This window comes from Sminthopsis crassicaudata, chromosome 4 (genome assembly GCF_048593235.1).
Source record: "Sminthopsis crassicaudata isolate SCR6 chromosome 4, ASM4859323v1, whole genome shotgun sequence".
NCBI lineage: Eukaryota > Metazoa > Chordata > Mammalia > Dasyuromorphia > Dasyuridae > Sminthopsis > Sminthopsis crassicaudata.
This window is the reverse complement of record NC_133620.1, coordinates 131724484-131747802: the sequence shown is the minus strand read 5'-3', so window position 1 is coordinate 131747802 and position 23319 is coordinate 131724484. Positions and strand designations below refer to the sequence as shown.

The 23319-nt window shown below is 33.8% G+C and overlaps 1 protein-coding gene across 1 annotated transcript in view; it reads left to right on the top strand.

Moving 5' to 3' along the window:
• IGF2R (insulin like growth factor 2 receptor) overlaps positions 1 to 23319 on the top strand; it is a 137961-nt gene that overhangs the window by 67257 nt on the left and 47385 nt on the right. The window contains 10 exon segments of the mRNA XM_074309389.1: positions 773 to 937; positions 2139 to 2279; positions 10006 to 10149; positions 11095 to 11232; positions 12131 to 12278; positions 12862 to 12931; positions 12933 to 13040; positions 13665 to 13780; positions 14785 to 14953; positions 19666 to 19842. Of these exon segments, the coding sequence (XP_074165490.1) occupies positions 773 to 937; positions 2139 to 2279; positions 10006 to 10149; positions 11095 to 11232; positions 12131 to 12278; positions 12862 to 12931; positions 12933 to 13040; positions 13665 to 13780; positions 14785 to 14953; positions 19666 to 19842 (1376 nt within the window).

The window sequence follows — 23319 nt, the reverse complement described above, 5'->3', positions numbered from 1 at the left end:
AGTGTTGCTGGGTTAGAAAAAGTAAATTAGACCAACTTCAGGATGATAGGCTCTATATTTTCCATTAATCTTTCAAGAAACTAAAGTAAGAGTCATACTATTTTGAATGAAGACATTGGCATAACATACAACTTGCAAATCCAAATATTGTGCATCATCAGGAGAGAGATTGAATGAAAGTATCAGGTAAAACGGTACTGTAGTCATTCCTAGAATACTATGTATTATTCTAATCTTTGAGCCTAAGGAAAATAAATGAAGCTATTAAACAAATTGAAATAATGAAAGGGGTTGAAGGAAATATAATGACAATAAACTTTGGGGAAATCAGATCTAATGGAAGTCTTTAAAATCAAGAATAATATGTTTAGGGTAGTCTTGAAGTGTTCATTAAATACTGCATTGGGCAATGAAGGGATTTGGAAAGTGTATGATGAAATTATACCTTCAGAATGTTAGTATTTGCAGTGGGGTTGACCTTAGTTTATATCTGCTTATTATGCTTTTAGAATAATAAGACTTTAGATATCACTGAACCTTTTCTAAAAATATATAACTTGTGTTTTTCTATATTTATATCATATACATATCTATGCTATTTGTTATTTGGTAGAATTATAACCAAGATATAGATTTGATACTGAGCAAGAAATAATTTTTTTAAAACTATTTGAGATCCTAAGATTTTGATTGTAATAATCACATTGTATGTGTATGTTGTGTGTGTACATGTGTGCACATATATATGTGTGGTATACATGTTTCTCCATAGGCAATGATGGAAAAGGAACTCCCGTATTCACGGGTGAGGTTGACTGCACCTACTTTTTCACGTGGGATACAAAATATGCTTGTGTCAAAGAGAAAGAAAATCTTCTTTGTAGAGTTACTGATGGGAACAAACGATATGATTTATCGGCATTGGTTCGTCACTCAGGTATAGTTCTTCGGGGCATTTGTACTCTGCACTTCTTTCCCTACTTTCCCCTTCTCCTACTTCTTTCAAGTAGGTGCTATTTCCGATTCTTATTTCTCTTCCCATAATAGCCATAATTGAATTATATTGAATTTTAGGAATATCCTTTTCCATTCTTAAAAAGTAGAAAATTTAGGTTGTACATACTGTAGGGAGGAAGTAGGTCCAGAGGATTCAAATTACTTGCCCAGGGTCATTCAATACTTTATAATATTGAATTGAGAAGAAGTTGACCTTTAAAGTACCTTCCATAAGTTCTTGTCTTGGGTTCTTAGGCTTGTATAGATCTTATCACTACTCAGATTTTGACTCTTAATTAATTTTTTAATATTTGATCTCCATAACTCTTTAAAATAGTGTAGATATAATTTGCAATTTTAAAAATGAATAAACAGAAACGCCATAGCTCATCACAAGCCTATCATCAGAATCCTAGGTTTCTTTTTTTTAAAAAAATTTTTTTTTGGAAGGATTTTTGAAAAAGATATTGCATTCATTCCATTATTTCTTATCCTATACCTCCATTGAGGTGTATTACTGGTGGCTTTATCATCTTATATTCTTCTAATGCAATACACTTTCAAAAGTGCATATAAAGTATTTAAATTTTTATTTATTTGTTGCGCTTAAAGTGCTTCCTTCCGAATTTTTCTTTAATTTTCTGTTTCAGAAACCTTTGTCACCATATGTCCAGTATGTGTATGCTGTTGAATGTCCAATGTGTATGTTTTTATTTCAAGATTATTGCTCTTATTGATTGATTATTTCTATGTAATTGTCAGATCACTGTGGAAATAATTGAATTCCCTCTTATGATTTAATTAGCTAGATGATCTTTAGTAGTAGTTCATTAAAAATCTCAGAGTCTCACTATCCTTATCTGTAAAATGAGGATGATAATTGATCTCAGGGTTGTGAAGAACTTTCTAAACCTCAAAAGTGCTAAATAAAGAGACTTTAAAATTTTATTTCACTGATATAATGTATTTCAATTATATGAAAATAAACTCCTAAAAAAATCTCATCTCTTTTATTTGGATTAAATTTCTTTTATAGGTTACCAAAATTTAACTCTAGTTTTGTTTAGATTAATTGTCTGTGGTGGTACTAGACTTAGTAAGACTATTGGTTTTGGCTGAATGTAAAAAATTTTCTATTTTAGAACTGGAAAAAAATTGGGAAGTTGTGGACAGCAACCACATAGAATCAGGAAAGAAACACATTTTCATCAATATCTGTCATAAAGTACTTCAGGAAGGAAAAGCTAAAGGCTGCCCAGAAGATGCAGCTATATGTTTGGTTGGTAAGTATAATACGCAGATAAAACTGTAGTTAGTTTTCTTCTAGAGCTTAAAAAACGTGATCACTTTAAATGCAGAGACAAATATCTCATTCATGAGCTATAAAGTTGTGTTGCTTAATGAACTTTGAGTCTCAGAGAGAGTTTCTGTGATGGAGCCTGCAGTTTAGGATCAGAAATAAAGATTGGTTGTAGATAACATAAAGAACCACTAAGAAAACACTCTGTCTTGAACATTTTGTGGATTTAAGACAGTATTGTTGACAATTCTATAAATTAACTGGATTTTTACAGTTAATTACTCAGGTGTTAAGTTGTGGTTTAAGGAAAAAAACAGAAGAATCTTTAGATGGCCATGTCTGGAATAGACATAGTTTCAAATAGCCTACAAATTTTGGTGCTTCAGAAATTAGTAACTGATTAAATTTAGGCTGAATTTTTATTGAAATATTCTTAAGGTCAAAAGATGTAAAATATTTTCTGTTTTAAGTTGTAGACTGAGAAAGCTCTTTGACTCCTCAGAGATCTAGCCAAATTGTCTGGTGTTTTATATGTGTTTATAGCTATATATATATGTAGTCTGAATGCTTGTGGTGTTCTTGGCAAAGTGGTGGGAACAACTGGCTACCACTGTTCCTGATATAAAAACTGAACATTACTTCAAGTATTAATATGTAAAAGCCTTAGTTATTATGGCTCCAAGGCAAAATAGATTGACTGCAGTGAAGGGCAAAATGGTGAAGTGGATGAAGAGCCAATCTTGGGGTTGAGAAGACCTAACTAAGAAAGTCCTGCCTCTCATACATTTAATTCAGTTTAAACATTTCTAAATGTTTTCTGCATATCAGCACAGTAATAGGTAATGGGATGCCAAGGCAAAAAGAAAATAATTCCTGTCCTAGAAGAATTTAACTTCTACACATGTCCCTGTGACTGAACAAGTCTCTTAATCTTGTCGTGCCTCAGGTACCTCTAAGACTGAGTTATCTATGTTGATGCACTGGTAAAGGGTATGTACAATATTCTGAATAATCCAAGAGTAATTGCTGATGGATGTAGTTTTCACACTGAGTCAAAGGTCTAGACCACAGTTCAAAGGTAGTTATGAACATTGCCCATGGGAAGAATTCTGATATCACTTTATAGTCAGTGAAATGTTATTATCTTTATTAATCATATTGTATATTTCAGTAGCTAAATATAATAGAACATTCCTATAATCCCAGCTACTAGGAGGCTGATGCTAGTGGAATTTGGTGGAGCTAAGGCAGTTCTGAAATGTAGTTAATTGATTGGTTGTATTCAGCCCAGCACCAATATAGTGGAGTCTTTGGGAGTGGGAGGACTGGAATTGTGTGTTAGGAGGTAAGGGACATCTACTAGGCTGTGAATTGGTTCATATAAAAGTTTCCACACTGGATAACATTGGGATCAGGCTTATGAGTGGCCAATGAAAGATAGAGAGACATGATTTTCATCTCAACCCAGCACCAATATGGTGGAATCATTGGGAGTGGAAGGACTGGAATTGGGGGTTAAAGAATAGGGGACAACCACCAGGTTGCTTAAAGAGGAACGGATGCGAATTAGTTCATATAAAAGTTTCAATGCTGAATAGCATTATGATCAGGCTTAGGAGTAGCCAATGCAAGATAGGGAGACATGATTTTCATAAAAACAAAACAAACAAAAACACATTTTGAAAATGAAACTTTTTACAAATAGAATGGTATTTGTATATTACATTAGGAAGATGTAATCAGAGTTTCTTTAGATTATTACCTCATGATAACATATACATTGTTTGAACCAAAACTTTTATTAACAAGAACGAAAATAGTAAAGCAGTTACAAATTTTTATGAAATAGGATATGATAATAGTGCCTCTTCTAATCTCAAAGATTGAAAAGTTTTTTACAGCTTTAAAAAAAAAATACTGAGAGTTAATGCCAATGTTTTTGAACTTTTTCTTTCCAGGTGAGACAAGTTGATTATTAATGATTTTTCTTTGTTTAGTGTGGTAGCATATTTATGAGTAATTTTGTCAATATGTCAACTGGATTGTTTGTCAGCTGAGAATACTAATTCAGTTTCAAAGAATCTTCTATGAAACAATAATTTTAATAGCAGTTGCTCAAGTGATGCATGTTTTTGACACGTGTGTGTGTGTGTGTGTGTGTGTGTGTGTGTGTGTATGCTCTTTTGTATTTTTTTTACTTGTTAAATATTTCCCAATGTAACCCTGAGGTTTTGCAAGGCACATGTGTATGAGATAACTCTGATGTAGATGATATTCTTCTAAATAATATGGAAGAAATATAAAGTTTTTTTTCCCATATTTTTACATTGTGAAGGGAATATATCAATGTGATTTTTATCATACAAAAAGATATTTTATTCCACTTGAGCATACTATATTATAGAATGCCTGTTTTTGAAATGTTTCTTTTAAACATATATTTTATCCCTCCGTTATTTTTACATCACCTTTGTTTCTGTATATATTCCTCTCCTTAAGCTGCAAACTCATCCTCTTAGTAAAGAAATAAAATGTAAAAATTGGATTGACAGAGCTTCAGTTCATCAAAACTCAACAAAATTATCAACTGATTCTGATGGGATTTTCATCACCAATATTGTCTCTTTATGATAGCTTTTGTTTTATTTGTATTTCCTATTCTGTATACCTTGTCTCTTCTCTCTTCCCCCCATCTTTTCCCTGAGAGTCACCCATGGCAACATAGAACATAAAAAAAAGGGAAACAATTTGGGAATATTAATCCACCCCCCAACTCCAATATATCACATACAGTATTCAATTCTCATAGTTCTTTCATGTCTGAAAAAGATATCTGCTTGCCCGTCTTCTTTGGAGCTAGTAGTGCTCATAATTACTTCATAGCATTTAGTTTCTTTTTCTTTGCATGTTAATATAGTCACTGTGTGTTTCATCCTGATTCTGCTTATTTCATTACATTAATTCATGTTCCTTTGTTAATTCTTAGGGCATTATATTCACTTACTACCATTTTTTTCCTGTTCCATAGTGGATGGAAATATATAGACTATGTCAAAAGTCTTTATCACTGTTTGAGACTTTTAATAGCTTAGTTTTATTTTCTTTGATACTAGTGTTTCAATCACATTAAGCTTATTGTTATTTTTTTTTTTTTTTTTTTTTTTTTTATTTCTGATCAAAACACTCTCTATTCTGGAATTTGGGGATCTTTCCTCAGAATTTTACTCTTGGACCTAAAATGTTATCAGTATCTATTTTTTAAAATGGAAGACCATTCATGTATTGGCACGGAATGCTACATATGAAATATTTGTTTATATTTCGATTAAAAAAAAGTTAGACCTTTTGTTTCTCAGCATTGTGGAAGAAAAATTTTTGCAGGGGATTGGAGAGGGACTCTCGAAGAGAGGTCTAGCAGTAGTAATGACAAAAGAAAAGAGGGTAAGTAAAACATTTTTTAAAAATGAAAAGAAAAGAAGCTCAAGATGGAGATGGTCAAGAAAGATAGCTTTGAAATTAATATATTTTTAAAAAGCAAGTTGTAAACATCATAGTTTCATGTAAATATACCTATATGTGTTATATATATGTAAAATCCTTTTTTGTTCTTTGAATATGAAAATGCTTGTGTTGAATTTGGAATAAAAATAAAATTATTTTTTAAAAATGCTGGTGTTTTTTTTTTTTTTTTTTTTTTGTGTGTGTGTGTGTGTGACTTGTAACCACAACTCCTGCATTCTAATGTGATTTGAGGCTAAGAAGATGAGTTTAATTCTTCTACTTGACACCTTTCAGATATTTGAAGACAGTTGTCATGTTTATTCCCAGGTCTTGTCTTCTCTATGACTTAATAAATGTCTTCTGTTGTAAATGTCCCCTGTTCCTTCAGGCAGTGCTCACATGCAGGTGACAGCTGTGGTTTGCTCACTATCCAGATCATCCTCTGGATGTTCTAGTTTTGCCATTATCCTTACTGAAATATGGCATCAACCTGAGGTAGAGTACAGCAAGGATCTCCCAAGTTGTGGATACTGCCTACGTTAATTTGCTTTTTTGGATTAGATTATGCTAATTTAGTTTGACCTTCTAGTTTATTCATACTTTTTACTAATTAAGGTTTACAATTAAATTTTTTTCCTACACCATACTGTTAAATTTTATTCCAAGTGGAAAATCGTGAAATAGGTCCTAAGTGTGTGTTCCATTCTCATAGTCACCCAATAAATTATAGTAACTTCAGGAAGACAAATCTTTTAATATGGATTAGTGTAAAGGATACCTAGTTTCCAGGACATGGAGATATCTTGATATTTTCTACCTTAGTCACTTACAGATGTAGAATTTTGTCCAGTGCTGGGTACTATGTGTGTTTTTTGGGGAGGAGTAGGGAAGAGGGAGGTTCAGAAAGGAGAAACATTCTCTATTATTGATGAAGTATAGTAATTTGCTTAAAAAAATAGCCTGCATCCTTAAAAGTTCTTCCCCTTTAAAGTAAGTTTCAGTAATAATAACCAGCTAACTTCCTATAATCTGCTGCCAATCCTATTTCTAGTTCTTTTTTACTTTTAAATGTGTAAAAGTAATCTACATTAACGTCTTCACTTCATTATCCACTTAATCTTGCATGTTTTGGAATGTGATTTCTGCCTTTATCATTCTAAGGCTAACCGGAAGGTTCCCAGTAGTTGCCTTATCCCCATTTCCTCATCCTCTTGGTAAGCACCTTTTAAACATTTTGACATGGCTTAGAGTTTCATCTTTTTAATTTTCTCTCCTGCAGATCTCTGCTTATTCAAATCCTGGCAATTTCTCTAGTTCTTTTATTTCTGAACTTTCAAAGTTGATGTTTATCTGTGGCAATATCAGTCACTCTACCTTTACAACTCTACCTTTATTTTAATCATTCATTCATTTGTGGCATATTGCATAAAATTGGCTTTAATTCATCTGTTCAAAGTTGCTGACCACTCTCTCCAAATTAATTAATAGCTGATTTATATGAGAAACCACAGGGAATACTGGACAGAGAATCCATCTTCTCTCCCCGCCCCCCCTCCCCCCTTTAAGTGACTTGCCCAGGGTCACACAGCTAGGAGGTGTTAAGTGTCTGAGACCAGATTTGAACTCGGGTCCTCATCCACTGCCCCACCTAGCTGCCCCCAGAGAATCCATCTTAATGCCATAAATATTTGCACTCAGATTTTGTCCTTGTACTGTGCACTGGTGTCTTATGATTATATATATATGGCAAGTCATTTAATCTCAAGTGTTTTGATATGCATAGAATGGATTTCTTCATTAATGGCGGTCACTCAGGGCCATTTATACTTGTCTCCTACCAGAATTTTCTTCCGATAACTCAATACTTCATCAACTTTGCCAAACCTTTGTCATATTCATAACTTCAAAGGTGAATGCTGCCTCGGATGTCGCTCGGAACTTTTGAAGAGTCAGTTTATTGGAAGTGATCTCAGCAAATTAATGCACACAAAGCACGGGTTCCCAGTGAAATGCCGTACTGTGTGAGGACTGTCCGGGCTGATCTGGACTGGGTCCAGATTCTCAATAACAAATAACAAGTTGAATGTACTGCATCTCTGTTACATATATTTGGGATGGAGGGGTGAGAGGAACAAATATTTCACATAATATTTGTTATTATGGAAAGAGCTATATGGAGATCAACATAGATAGTAGTAAGTAGTAGTAGTAAGATCTGTTGAAAGACAGGGAAATAGTACACTACTATAGTAATCCCCCTCCCCCCTCCCTTTTCACGATATTCAATTCCCCATCCCACCAAGAAAAAAAGGCCTAATAAGCCCAGGCTACTCAAGATAGAAAATGAGAAGTCACCCTTAGAGCGTTCTACGCTCTAAATAATTTACAGGAAAGCGGCTGGGATGTAGGAAAAATATGCACTGCGCAGTCTCGCTATGATGCGTAAAAAGTCACTGATCATGTCCGTAGCCCTAGCGCCTCCCCGTGGCTAAAGCCAGGCCCTGATTATGCGGCCTTTGTCAGGATTATGGGTAGTCCCGCCCTCTTAGAATTTTGCAGACCTGTGGATCACGTGGCAATGAGAGAAGACGTTGAACCCCGTCAGAAGGTTGTCGCATGCGGATATGACGATAGTTCCCGTGATATGCCGCAGTCCAGTGGTTCGCTCTCTTGAAGTCAGCTTGAATTCGCGCCCCAAAACGGACTGCAAGCAAGGCATACCTTCCAGGGCCAAAAGCTTCCCTGAGGGCACCTGCCTGTTTATTTTATTATTATTATTTTTTTTTTTTTGAGAGTTAAGATTTCGAGGTAAGCATAATGGCCATCGGCCTGGCATTTTTTTGGATCGGCATTTCAGTGGCGCTTTCTGATACCATCAGCGGAGTACCGGATATTACGCATTCGCAGTACACTTTAGGACTGAAGTTGTGATTAAGGCTCATTGTGAAGTCCCTCCCCTTTTGGAAGAAGTTTTTGGCCATTCTGAAGACCCGTCTGGATAAACGTTTGACTACGTATGGTCTACGTGTTCTACATTTACATGCACACGCATGCATAGGTATACCTGTGCACACATCCTTGCTCGGGGCCACTAGGAGGTGCTCTGCCACCAAGCCTGAAGCGAGCCCACTGCAAAGGAAAAGGGCGGTGAGCAACTGCTCCTCCCTCTTTACTCACTGTGCCCCAGACTAATCCTTCATACATACATACATACATAGACATGCACGCATGCGCACTTGGCATTCATAAAAAAAAAAAAAGGAAACGGAGAAAAACAAAAAGCTCTATCGTATTGTGTGGACTTCTGGCCTTTTAATATATTCCCCGATCGAGCGTTGGAAAGGACCTGCGAGACAGGCTGGCGTATCCCCGGCATGTTATCGATGAAGATTCCTAGTTCCTAGATTTAGATTTGGAAGCGATTTAATTCCTCATTTTGAAGACAAAGACGCGCTCCTGGATTGAGTGGAAAGGGGCCTTGAGTGTAAATGAGCCCTGGTTTTATAGTTGAAAATAACGAAGCGCTGAAAAGTTAACTACTCTCCCCAAGATCTGACAATGACCCACGTAATCACATCCTGGTTCTGTCCATTCCAAAGCCACCGCGCTATCGTCTATTTTTCTGTATACGTAGTGAACAAATTAAGTTCTGCCTGGCCCTCAAAGCCCTCCCTTAGACTGCGTGTAATAACTCACACTCACACCTAGACGCAGCGTGGGGAAGTCCTTGGCTCTTGATTCTTTATCCTGTAACATAAAGTAAAAAAAAAAAAAAAAAAAAAAAAAAAAAACAACAACAACAACAAAAGGTACAAACGAAGCTGCAACGTGAGGACGTATTTATGTAGCATTTTTAGGTTTATAAGGTGTTTTATCAGTATTATTTCTTGTGATTTTCACTACCTGTAATCCTGGTGCTAGGGGAAAGGGAGGCTGACAGACGTTTCTAGGTCAGCACGGTAGTTAATAAATTTCCAAGGTGAGATTTGAACTCCAGTCTCCTTGACTCTGGGTCTCTCACTATCCCGATTACCACCTCACTGCAAAAGTGCTGGTAAGGGCCACTTTGAGTGATTAGGGAATAGCACTCGTTTGTTCTATTTACATTCATTAAAATATTTGATTAATGCGTCTTATTAATTTAATTTTTGCTTAATATTTTGTTTAATATGTTCTCAACCATGTTGTCTCCCCCTTTTTCTCCCCAGGTGATCAAAGTTTTAAAAATCTGGGCAAGTTTATGTCTTCTCCAATAAAGAATAAGGAAAATATTCAGATTTCTTATTCTGATGGTGATAATTGTGGCTCAAACAAGAAAATCACCACTGTTATAACACTGATATGCAAGCCAGGTAAAGATGTTTTAATGAGTTCCCTTGAGTTTTGTAGAATTTGCATATTTCCTTCATTCATTTTTTACCGACAGCCACTGGTGACCCCTTTTTCACCCGAGAGATTTTGTGTATCCTACAGATACATAAGTATATAAAATACACACATTAAACTCCCACAATCAGTGAAAAGACAGCTTATGGGGTGTAGCAGTCTGACCTGTTGCTTCAGTGGCTTAGCTCAGGAACTGGATCATTCATGAAGTCTTTCCTGATTTCTGTACCCTCAACTTCCTTTTGATAATTATTTTGTATATATTTGACTTCCTCCTATGTATTAATGTCTCTGTCTTTTTTTTTTTTTTTTTTTTTTTTTTTTGAGGCTGGGGTTAAGTGACTTGCCCAGAGTCACACAGCTAGGAAGTGTTAAGTGTCTGAGACCAGATTTGAACTCAGGTCCTCTTGAATTCAGGGCTGGTGCTCTATCCACTGTGCCACCTAGCTGCCCCCAATGTCTCTGTCTTTAGAATTTCAAATACTTAAGTATTTGTTTCAATTTTGTCTTCATTTATCCCACATCTACGCTTACTAGGTGCATAATACACACTTGTTGAGATTCAGGAGTAAGAGACCGTAAACTAGGCACTTCAGATTTTAAAATTTCTGATTGGGCTCAGGCATTTGGATTTTGTATGTTTTCTCTTTTAATTGCTGTCCTGATAGTTATTCCCTTTTAATGCATCTGAAAGCCACGAAAGCTTGTCATTTGAAGTAGAAAGCTTCTCGAGAATTTTCCAGATAACTTAATAAACAAAGAAATAATATAAATTGATCAGCACAAGAGCAAAAATCATTTTGATTATTAAACTTATTCGGAGGTGATAGGTCATTCTGGCTTATTAGGATCAATAAAGAAAGCTTTTTGACAATGGTAATTATTATATTTAAAATTTTTTTTATTGATAGGTGATCTAGAAAGTGCTCCGGTTTTGAGAAACTCAGGGGATAATGGCTGTTTGTATGAATTTGAGTGGCATACAGCTGCTGCCTGTGTTTTGTCTAAGACTGAAGGTGATAACTGCAGAGTTACTGATTCACAGGCAGGTATGTATCTGAGCAGAACCCATAATATTGTGAATGCTTTGTGTAGTGATCTTTTCTCCCTTTTGATTTATGTTAGTACAATTGAGTTGAAACTACTTTTAAAACTCTATTATAGGAGATTTAGACTTTTGGAAATCCAATTAAATTATATGATTGTGGCTTCTTTGTGATGTTAGGAATAAGGGCTTGACTCTAAGATACAGAGTTTTATCAAAACCTAACTTCACTTTTGCTCATCTTAAGAAGTACCCAAATGGGACCCAACTTTTTCCTATTCTAGAGTTTACCCCAAATATTCCTAGCAATTCTCCCTTTCCCCTTTCCTTCTTGATCTGATAATTTATCCTTATTTTAATGGGGAGAGAATCTCTTCTCTACTATGATTAGTAAGTAGATCTACTTTGCCTGCCTACTGTGGTGGTCTGCTTTGGTGGATCAGACATTTTCTTGCATCTTAAGCACTCCCATTCCTATTCCATCTATCTGTCTATAGCTGAACTCTCCTGTGCAGAGTTGTCCTTCTCAGTTAGAGAGTATACTTCTTGAAAGCAATGACTGTCTTTTTAAAATTTGTATCTCAAGCACTTAATAAGTACAATCTTTGCCAAATAGCAAGCACTTAATAAATTGTTTTCATTTACTGGCCTACTATGAATAAAGTGCTGATGAAGGAAAAGGCAATTGAATATAGGCTTTCTGATGATTTAATCTCAGGGTTAACTGAAAAAATTAACTCATCAAACACATAATTTTGTCATTTTGATGACTACTTTGTTTTAAACTTTGCCTGTAAGATAAGTTCTTTTGATATAGGTGGTAGCTGAGCATAAAAATGGAACACAGTAAAGAATATCTATTTTAATTATTACATGTATCTTGTCTTTTTATTTACACTTAGGATTTTCTTTCGATTTGTCACCTTTGACTAAGAAAAATGGGCACTATTTGATTCAAACAGAAAAATATAAATTCTATATAAATGTTTGTGATGCTGTCTTTTATAATGTTTGTCAGCCAAATTCAGGAGCATGCCAGGTGGAAGAAAGGCAAGTAGCTTCTGTTTTGTTCGATGTGTTTTTAAATAATTGATGTTTCTTAAAGATTTTGTACTACAAAATATAACAGGAGAAATTTTAGAGCAGGTTGTAGTCTCTTAGGAAAAACTGAAGCATACCATATATTTAGAACCCTGTTTTGATTGTATTAAGAATATCTGATGTGATGATTAAAATATGCTGATGAGTTTATTTTTTAGTATTACAAATTGAAACCCTTGTAGAAGTGTGTGGTTCAGATTTTAGTCTTGGAGTGAAGACTTGAAACTGTCACTTTATAGGATTTTGGTAAGAAAAAAACCAGAAAATTGATAATAATTGTAAGCTGTTGGTTATTATCATCATTATGATTAAGGAAATTCTGCTTTAGCTATGTCAACAGCTCAGTATAGGTATCTAATGTGCACTGAATGTATAGTTCTTTACTATTGGGAAGCAACCTTTCACCCTAAAGAGAATTGTATGTTGAACAATTAATTTTTTTGCTTTTGTTTTTGTTTTTTTTTTTTTTTTTTTGCAAAAATATTATTGCTTTTAATTTTTCTTTTGAGATGACTTTGTGCTTTTCTTTTAGTCTAAGGAAAGTTTGGAATCTGGGAGTGAATAATTCTGCCCTTTCATATTATGATGGAATGATTCAGTTGAGGCTACAAAGGTGGCACATCATATAATGATGAAAAACACACACCACGAACTACACTTATTACTTTCCTTTGTGATAGAGATGCTGGAGTAGGTGTCCCAGAGTACCAGGTAAGAACAACATCTTCTATATGAAAAATAAAATAAAACTAAAAGAGGGGGAAGCCTAAGTATCATGTTTAATGAAATTGATGTAACATTTCTGAATTAAAAGAGAAATGTCATGAATAGTAGGGAAAGTATGAACCACAAAGTTCTTTACACATAACCTATGATGCTAACTGCTGTATATTTTTTCCCTAAAGTTATCCAGGAAGCTGTCATGATGTTTTTCTTAGAAGTAGAGCTATTAGTCTGGTTTCCTGGCCAAATTCTTGTCTGCTATGAATCTGAATTGCTCCTTTTAGTTTTGCCAGAGTACACTAGCACTATTCATTTTCTAAATCGTTTGGTGTCATGAATGCCTTCACTTAAGCTCCAGATGGTGTTAGTATATGGAATGCTACAGAATTTTATAGCATAAAACAACAGCCTCCTATGTTCTCATTCTCTTTGAGCAATGATGATATGAAGAAAATCCTGGAATCCATGTTTAATTTCTAATAATTTAAGAATAAAACAAGTTTTTGCTTATTTTATAGATTAATAGGAAGCTTGGTCATGTTCACTTTTGCCATGCCTCACTCTAAAGTTTTCATGTTTTTTTTCATTTTTGTCCCCATTATGGTTTCTTAGGAAGAAGATAATTCCACCTATAATTTTAGGTGGTATACTAGTTATGCATGTCCAGAGGAACCACTGGAATGTATGGTGACGGATCCCAATACCCTGGAGCAGTATGATTTATCCAGGTAGGGGAGTTCATGGCTTTCCATTGTTCACTAAAATGAGTACAGATGACTATGCCTATTTTTTTTTAGAAATTGTTAATAAATGAATATGTACCTGAGTCGATGTTCAAAAGTAAATTTGGATGTATATGAACAAAATGGGGGTTTGGATCAAAAGATTGAAAGTTTAGAGATAGAAAGATCTTGAGATCATACATTTCTCTCACTTTTAAAGTTTAGAAAATTGAGAAATAGTGAGGCTAAAACTGACTTTTCTAGAATAATCTAGCTAAACGTTTGGGGTGAAATGTGAATCCAGGACCCCCCTGACTGCAAAGACCATGATTCTAGTTTTTGCCTATATGATTGGTAGATATGGTATACGGTAGGAGAAGTGATATATTAGTAGCCATTGAGTGTCATAAGGAAGATTCAGTGTAAGGATCCATTTCCTATCTCTGCATAAAGTTTTCCCTTACTTCAAGAAACAACTTAGAACAACTTCTTCCCTTTTTATGCCTTTTTTCTCCTCATTGAACTAGATGTGATATCTCCCCATAGTCATTTTTTCTCATTGTTGTGCCTAAACCTTTCATTTACTTTCAACACATTCCTCCTTGTATCATAGTAAGTAATTTGTCTATGTATCTTTTTCACCTTTATGCTATTAGATTGTGATCTTCAGAACAGGGCTTACATTTTTAAAAATCTTCCATTCATTATATATAATTGATGCTTAATAAATTGCTGATTTTAATTGAATTAACTCTATAGGTTTGACATATTTGATGATTTTTTTGTCTATTTTTCAGGTTAGTTGGTTTTCATACATTCATTATATCCTTATGAAACTTTCAAATAAAAAAATAGTTATTTGTAATGGTAGGAATCAATAGCTAATGAATCCAATTTTACTAATTTTGCTAGGGGACTTTGAAACTGGGCATATATTTTCTTGCTTATTTTAATTACTCTGGAGATGTGTTACATGTTATTTAAAGAAGTATTTTATTTTTAAATTTTAGTTTAGCAAAGTCTGAAGACAGTAGTGGCAGAAACTGGTATGCAATGGACAACTCGGGAGAACATAGCACATGGAAGAAATACTATATAAATATTTGTCGACCTTTGAACCCAATTCCAGGTTGTGATCAAAATGCTTCAGCTTGTCAGATGAAATATGAAAAGGAACAAGTAAGCCTTGTATTCTAGTGGCTATTTTATTTCTTTAACTTATTCTAGTATGCTTAGCTTCACATTCAATATGAATACAATAACTTAGTCATAAGACTTTGAATCAGATCAGCTTACTGGCTGATGAGATTTTATTTACATAATTTTTCATATTTAAGATATTAAAAAATTAAATTAAAAATTGTAATGTTAGTGACTTTATTTTTGAAGGAATGGAGGTACTTAGTAATTCTAATTCAATGACTTGAGTGATTCAGCATTATTTTGAAATATGTGAAGTTACTTCAGTGTCATCAAGAAAATCTTGCTTTTGGATTATTTTAAAAATATGAAATTTAGATAATTGCTTTTTAAGGATTATTTAGCAATTTAGTAGTAAATGAATTCAGATACTGGAAAAAACTTCTGCATATTTTCATAGTTGTGCTTGAATATGCTAATTCTTGCATGAAAGATACATTTGTGCTCCTATAAAAGATACATTTGTGCTCCTATAAAAAGTTTTTTATAGATCCTTTGCGATTTACTTTTCTTGGCTTTCTTTATGTGTGTGGCAGCTTGAAGGTTGTTTAAAGAAGGAGGAATGTCCAGTAGGGTGTAGTATGAAAGACTAACTCTAAGCCTAGTTCCTGTCACCACTTCATAGCATGAAAGATACAAAAGAAAATGATGAAACTGTCGAGAGAAAGAAGGGAGACACTTTTATATAATATAATTCCTTCCAGGAAAAACAAAACAAGACATCTGATCAATGCATTTTCCCACAGACTATTACTGCTGCTGCACTTGGACTTAAAGCTTTGTATAGTTGTAGCACTAACTCTCCTGTCTTATTGGAATTTTCTCTTGTTCCCTTATCCATACTCCCTATTAATAAGGAAAGAGCATTGAACTTGCCCAGTCCTGGTGTTCTGCACCAGTGAGAGGGTTCAGCAGTATATAGCCATTTAGATAGTATATAGTACAGAAGAGAAAGGGGCCTCTAAGAAGGCTAAGGAAAAGGTGTAGCAACAGTTTTTCTCTTGAGTGTTTCCCTTACATAGTGACCTAACTAATCTTTTCCCCATCCCTGGTGAACTCTCTCCACCTTTAAGTAGTTCAGAAGAGAGGACAATAATGAATAAATATAACAAAATGAGAAATAGCATTTCAAATCCTGGATAAAAGGGAAATGAGGAAGTCATTTCTGTAGATTTTTTTTTGCCCCTCTCTTGTCTCCCCTCCTGATAATAAGGCTGTAACTAGAAATTCTAACATGATTCACACAAGAAATAAACAAAATAGAGTCATTAAAAGAAGAAACTAAGGATTGAAATTTGGGGGAGAATCGAACATTCAAGATATAAAAGAACAAATGAAAATCAATTTAGAACTTAACTCAGAAAAATCTCTTTATAACAGAGGCTCTGAAAAGGGACTTAGATCTTGAATTCAGAAATATAATAGAATGGGAAGAAAATTTTACAGAACAGGATCAAAGGATAATATAGGAAGAATAAATCTATTCTATATTAGCCGAAGTGATTAACCTTGGAGAAAGAAACCATGGAGATAACCTAAAATTGATTTGTCTGGATAAAACATAATGATATATTTTTTAAAAGCAACACACACACACACACACACACACACACACACACACACACACACACAAACTGTCTATTACTCAGGAAACTGTGGAAGCAAATTTAACAGGAAATAATTTAAGTTTTTCCTCCAAGGGGAAACCCAGAGATTACATGAAACATTGAAATATTTGAAATCAGTGATCTAGGGGTTGACTTAATTTATTTTCTAAAGACAAGAAATCTCAGATTATTGGAGACCCCAAAAGAATATTCAGGGTCAAAAGGATCCTGAATGAAAAATATCTGAAGGGATTAAAAGAAGGGGAGAAAGAATAATTGAATGAAAAATTTTTATACTACAGTCTATAGTATCTACTATATAAATGAGCAATTTATAAGTATTGGTGGTGCTTGAGAAGTACAGAGTAAAATTGCGTTGGTGGGGAGGGGTTAATGAGAACAAGAGGACGTTTAAATTGTAATGCCAAATTACATGGCATGGGCTTACAAAAGTGACTATCTAGTCTTTTATCTGAAAGGGTGTGGGGGAAAATGAGGAGAGAATGGAAGGAAAAGATAATTGTGTAGGGATGGGGGGAAATGGTAAAAACAATCTGAAGATGTTAGGATCAATATCCTTGGAAATGGAGGGAGGCATGATACAATGGGGACTTGAAATATGTTCCATTTAGGAGAAATAAGTATTTTAGGAAGATTTTTTTCTAAAGGAAATGTGTTTCTTGGGATCCAGTTCTGGGATGGGAGTAGAAGGGGAGGGTTGGCTGGGCTTCTGAGAGCTTCTGGTACAGAGGGTGGGTAAAAAGAGCCACATATGCTGAGAGATAAAATATATTGATTTTGGAATAGGTAGGTGGTGATTGAAAGGGAAAGAAAGATGATTGGGGGTCCCTGTTTACGCAACTTTGCAAAGGAATTTTTAACATGCCACACTACTCCATTAAATTTTTTATGTTGTGGGAGTGAATTTCCCTTGTAAAACCTTAAAAAAAAAATGAGAAAAATTATGAGAGGCTTGAATAGGTTTGTAATTTACACACTGTGTGTGTGTGTGTGTGTGTGTGTGTGTGTGTGTGTGTGTTGGATAAAGAAGGCTTTTGTTTTTAGATGCCCCACCTTGTATAAGCAACATAAAGTAAAGAAAGAATATTTAATCAGAAAACCCCATAAATAGGAGGTTAGATTTCATTGTAACTGGAAACAGGAAAGGAATGTGGAAGAAGATGAATTAAATGAATACTTTTGAAAGGGATACTACTGAGGACTGCCATCCAAATTAAGAGTTGAAATGAACCAGGGAGTATTCTGAACAGTACTTACGTATGAGATGGGAAAACTAAAAGTAAAAGTAGACTTAGTGAATCTGAGATAAAATAATGAATGAATGGGAGCAGAAAGGATCTGAAGTGGGGAAGAGATTCTGTTGAGGAGATTGCTATCATAATAAATAGGATGGTTTAAAAGAAACTTGGAAAGATTTGTATGAATTGATGCAGTATGAAATGAGCAGCAATAGAAAATAAAAGTTTTTTTACAATAACTAAATTGTAAAGACAGTTTTGAAAAGCTTTAGAATTAAGACAAATATAATGACCAGTTATGATTTCAAAGGAAAAATGATGAAGTGTCTTATCTACCTCTTCCATGGCTAATGAGAGACTTTGTTTAGCTTTGTTATATATAATATTTGTGACAAAAGGTCTCCAATCTCCACTGCAGTTGGAGGTGTGGGAAAAAAAAAAGTATTTATTACTTGAATAAAAATTATTTCAAAATGTTTAAATGGTGAGTTAACTGAATTTGGATTAAAGCAATGACCAATGTTCTAGTGCATAGGTGCCAAATTCAGTGTTCCACAGCACTTTCAAGTGTGACCCAAAGAAAATTAAAATATGATTGGGAAATATTTAACAAAATACATAATAAACAAGAGAATAAAACTTTGATGATAATATCTCTTTAAATCAGGATGTGGCCCAGAGGGATCCTTCTGTGTGGTTTAGTGGCCTATGTTTATCCAAGTTGGATTAGTACTGTTGGAGGATAGATGATGAAAATATACATATTAGTAGAGAGGAGGGGAGAAACATAGACATATAATTTTACATATACTGTCAGAATTAGACTTTGTGGCAGTTTGAATTCTTTTTCTTAGTTACAGGGAATAGTTTGAATGGTAGGCATAGGATATAAAGGGATTTATAAAGTAATTGGTATGTAAAAAAAAAAGCATCTGAGAATCTTTGAAGGAACAAATTACTGTAAGCAATACAAATTGCCAGAACTAACAGGACTTTATCAAAAAGGTGAAAGATTGCAAAAGAATTCAATGTAGTCAATAATATTTAATTATAAACAGAATGTCAGTGGAATATTTTTAAATGTGAATAAAGGGTAGTGGCAAAAACGATTAACAAAACTAATTTCAACTATTTGTTTCATATAAGAAGTAGGTTTAAAAAAAAGGAATGAAAATAAGCTGGAACTTTTTTTGGTACTATTTCCAAAAAACAAGTTATAATCTGACTTCAGATAAAATGAGTAAAATGACAGAAACTGCATTATACTTAAAGATCCTCCCAAAAAATGAATGACTAGTATTCATAAAAATGTGTGCATAAGGTCGACACAATGAATTACTGAAAACCTTAATGATCCTTTTTCAGTTTGGGATACATATATAATATAATATTATATAATATATATATATATATATATATATATAAAATAGCAAAACAAACATGAGAACTTAGAGCTGCACAAACTAGGACACAAAAACAATCATAAATTATTTATATTTTTATGAAATTAGTACCCAAATCAGAAAGAAGGAAAAAAAAAAAGCCATTTTCACTAGTGAATGTTGATACAAAAGTTTATTTTATATTTATTAGCTTCTTCCATTTGATGAATTAACATGTCCAATGCCCTGCTCACTGGTTTCCTTTGAAGGAATATCTTAATTCCTTCCCTTTTGTCAAAGTACTCTCCCCTCTTAAGGAAAACTTAGTTGTAATTTTCAAAAGATTATTCTGTAGTATTACTGATGAATTAGATTTAGTTGTGTGGGGTATGTTTGGTTTTTTGTGAAGAAAAACTTAACAAAGCTTTTTGTTTTGTTTCTAGGATTCATTTTCTGAAACAGTGGCAATCAGCAACTTAGGCGTTGCAAAAACGGGTCCTATAATTGATGGCAGTGGTAGCCTCATTTTAGAGTATGTGAATGGCTCTTTATGTTTTAATAGTGAAGGAAAAACTACTTATTCTACAAGAATCCATCTTATCTGTTCTAGAGGAAGTCTGGTAAGATATAATGAATTGTTGTTTTGTTTCTTTTTAAAATTAATTTTATAATTATAACATTTTTGACAGTACATATGCATAGGTAATTTTTTTTACAACATTATCCCTTGTACTCCCTTCTATTCTGAATTTTTCCCCTCCTTCCCTCCATTCCCTCCCCTAGATAGCAGGCATTCCCATACATGATGTAATGAATTGTTAATGATTTTTTATTAGTAGTTTAAAAAGCAAAGCTGCAATACTGTGTGGATCACTCAATTGCTATTTTGGTTATCTACTACAATTGCATCTTTTTATGCATATGAAACTTAAGACCGTGAGAATTTTCCTACTCAAAGTTACTTTAGTGTACTCTACTAGTAAGTAGAAAAATTAGGGTAATTATCTTTAAAAATGTCTAAAAGCAGTCTTTACATTAAGTATTTACTGTGTTCTAGGCCCTGGAAATACAGAGACAAAAAAATTATACCTACCCTTAAAGAACCTACTTTCTTTTGGGGGGAGGTGGTACATAGGCATTATACTGAATAAAGACAAGGTATAGATATTGTGTGTGTGTGTTTTTGTGTGTGCACATGGGAGGAGTGCACTAACTGTTGGGGGAAGAGTCTAGGGCAGATTTTATGTGGAACAAAATTTTTGGGGAAATAAGAGGTAAAAAGAGGTGAAAGTAAGAAGGGAGTGCATTTTAAGCTTCCTGGACATCAAATGACATGATGATGGGAGATGAAATGTCATTTTGGTGGGAGCATAGGTTAGATTGTCCAGTTTGAAACTACCCAATATATAATAATAAACAGTTGATGAAGTGGAACTGGAGGACAGGAAAGACTGGAACTTGATTTTTAAATGTATATGTGTGTGTGCGCACACTTAATGTACATTTGCATGTATATATACACACATTTGGGAATCCTCAGCACAGAGATGACAGATTGATTATGGAAGTTAATGAAGTCACTAAGTGAGAGAATATATAGAAAGTAAATGTACATCAATGTATATCTTACACAATCAGCACGTGTATGGTGATAAGAATGTTAAACCAGCAAAGGTGAAATTATATAGAAGAGAATATCTAATAAGAGAAGACCAGTCATTTGTATCAGATACTGCAATAAGATTGCAATGCAAAATACAAAAGAAGACTGAGTTATGATGTGGGATGGAAGTTGAGAGTTTACATAGTCTTTTCTGAATGTAGTAGAGGTGAGATATAGAATGTTAGCTTGAGGGGATTGTAGAATCTTTTGATTGTAGAGTCATTTTTTGGGATGAAGGGAGACTTACATATTTTTGTAGGCATCCTGGAAAGAACCAGTAGATAGGAAAAGATCGAAGACTAGGGGAAATAAGATGTGATGATGGAAGCATTCTGATGAATAAGGTGTGAGCAAGGGCAAATAATGTGGATAGGTTGCTCTTTGGGAGAAAAAGGTCAAAGTCTGGGGTAATAGGAAAGAGAATAAAGGGTGGTGATAATGGGGAGGAAGGTTAAAATGTAGAAAACATGAGAAGTGAAAGTGTATTATGAGAACTCATCTGAGAGGAACAACTAACTTAAAATATTTAAATTTCAAAATTTCTTCTACAAGACCATCATTCATGTTCTAATGTTCTATAGAAGGCTCTGGTATGTATCATATATGCAGCATATTTACATGGAATTCTCAAAAATTCTTATGTAACTGTAAAGATTCATCAAATTTTTAATAAAAAAATTTCAGGGCTTTTGTTATTGTTGTGTGCTGATCATGAAAGCTTAGTTTCAGAATTGTAAAAACAATGTCAGAGCTAGCGAGCTCTTTTAGTCCAACCCTTTCATTTTACATAAAAAGAAATTCTTGGTAATTTTTTAATATTCCACAATTTTGGTAGGCAATTTACTTATAAGTTTCAATTTCTTCATCTGTAAAATTATAGAAACTATATATATATATATATATATATATATATATATATATATATATATATATATATATATATATATAGAAACTATAGAAACCCAAAGAATTTGGCACATGATCTGAGGTTTTCCCCTTATTCTTGCCCAAGGATAAAATATTTTGATTCATGATTGGTCCAGAAATGAATTCCATTAATTAAATCTTTAGATGTTAAAATCAGAGATATTTGATAAATCAGTAATTTTGACTTTTGTAAGAAAATAGAATAAAAATTTATGTTTGAACTCTGTCTCAAGTTATTTCAATATAAAAATTCAATTGTGATTCAACAGTATATTAAGTTATACTAAAATGCTCATTGGGCTTTCCATAGGAAAATCAAAAGTATATTTTTTATTTTTAAACCAAATAGCCTTTTTTGTAGGTTTTAATTCCTTGATGCTCAATTGTGTATTACAGAAGGGAAAGGTAAAATCCATTTATTAGATTGGCATGTGGCTGTTCCTTCTCTTATAGGTACAACATGAAAGAACTACAATAAAAAGGGTCCTTTTATTTGTCCTGTGTATAAGGAAACCCATTTGTCTTTTACTTTCACCTGTAATCATATAGGAGTTTATATAGCTACTTGCCTCTCTTCTTTCTGGGATTATCTGTACTCTTGATTCCCACACCTATAGCACCAAACAAAAATGATGATATTTAATAATGGAAATAGCACTTGATTTGGAATAAGTATATTCTGGTTTCATTCTGTTGAACAACAAGCCCCATTACTTACTGAATGGGCAAGTCTCTTTGATTTCCATTTGTATTGATTTCCTGATCTGTAGAATGATAGGGTTGGACTACATAAAGTCTTAATTTCCATTTTACTTCTAAATCTTGTTTTTATTTTCTATTAACTTGGATATGTACATGTCTATCATCACCCCTGTCCTTTCCCTTCTCTCCCTCCTCTCCCCCCCCCCCCCCCCATTAGAAAGATTCATGTTCATGAGATCATTGATTTTTCCCTTTGTTTTTTTAATCTGTGTTCCCAGCCTCTGGTACATAGGAGGTGTTTAGTCTGTATGTGTTAATTGGCTAACACCTTTTGAATCTTTTATTTTTACTTCTCTTGTCAAATTACAAAAGTACTAAATAATTATGTATAAGTTAAATATTATGTATGAGTTGAACAATACCTTGCAGGAAGGAGGTAAATCTAAGAATCTGTCATCTAAAGTTTCATCTAAATCCTTACGCTTTAGTTTGACTCAGTGAGCATTTACCACACATTGACTATGTGCAGCGCTGTACTACATAAAAAAAAACATCAATAATTCCTTCCATCTAGGTTCTTGCATTTAGGCCTGTTGACATATAGCATCTTGTATTTTTAAAACATTTATGATTTCATTTGATTCTTACATAATCCTATGAGGAAGGGTAGGGATGGCATTTTCCTTTTTTTTTTTTTTTTTTTTTTTTTAAAGAGGGAAAAGTAAAATCCAAACAAGAAAAGGGACTATTCCAATGCCTTGTTCATAGTCTAAGGGATTGAGACTAGCACTGTTCAGTGTCTCTT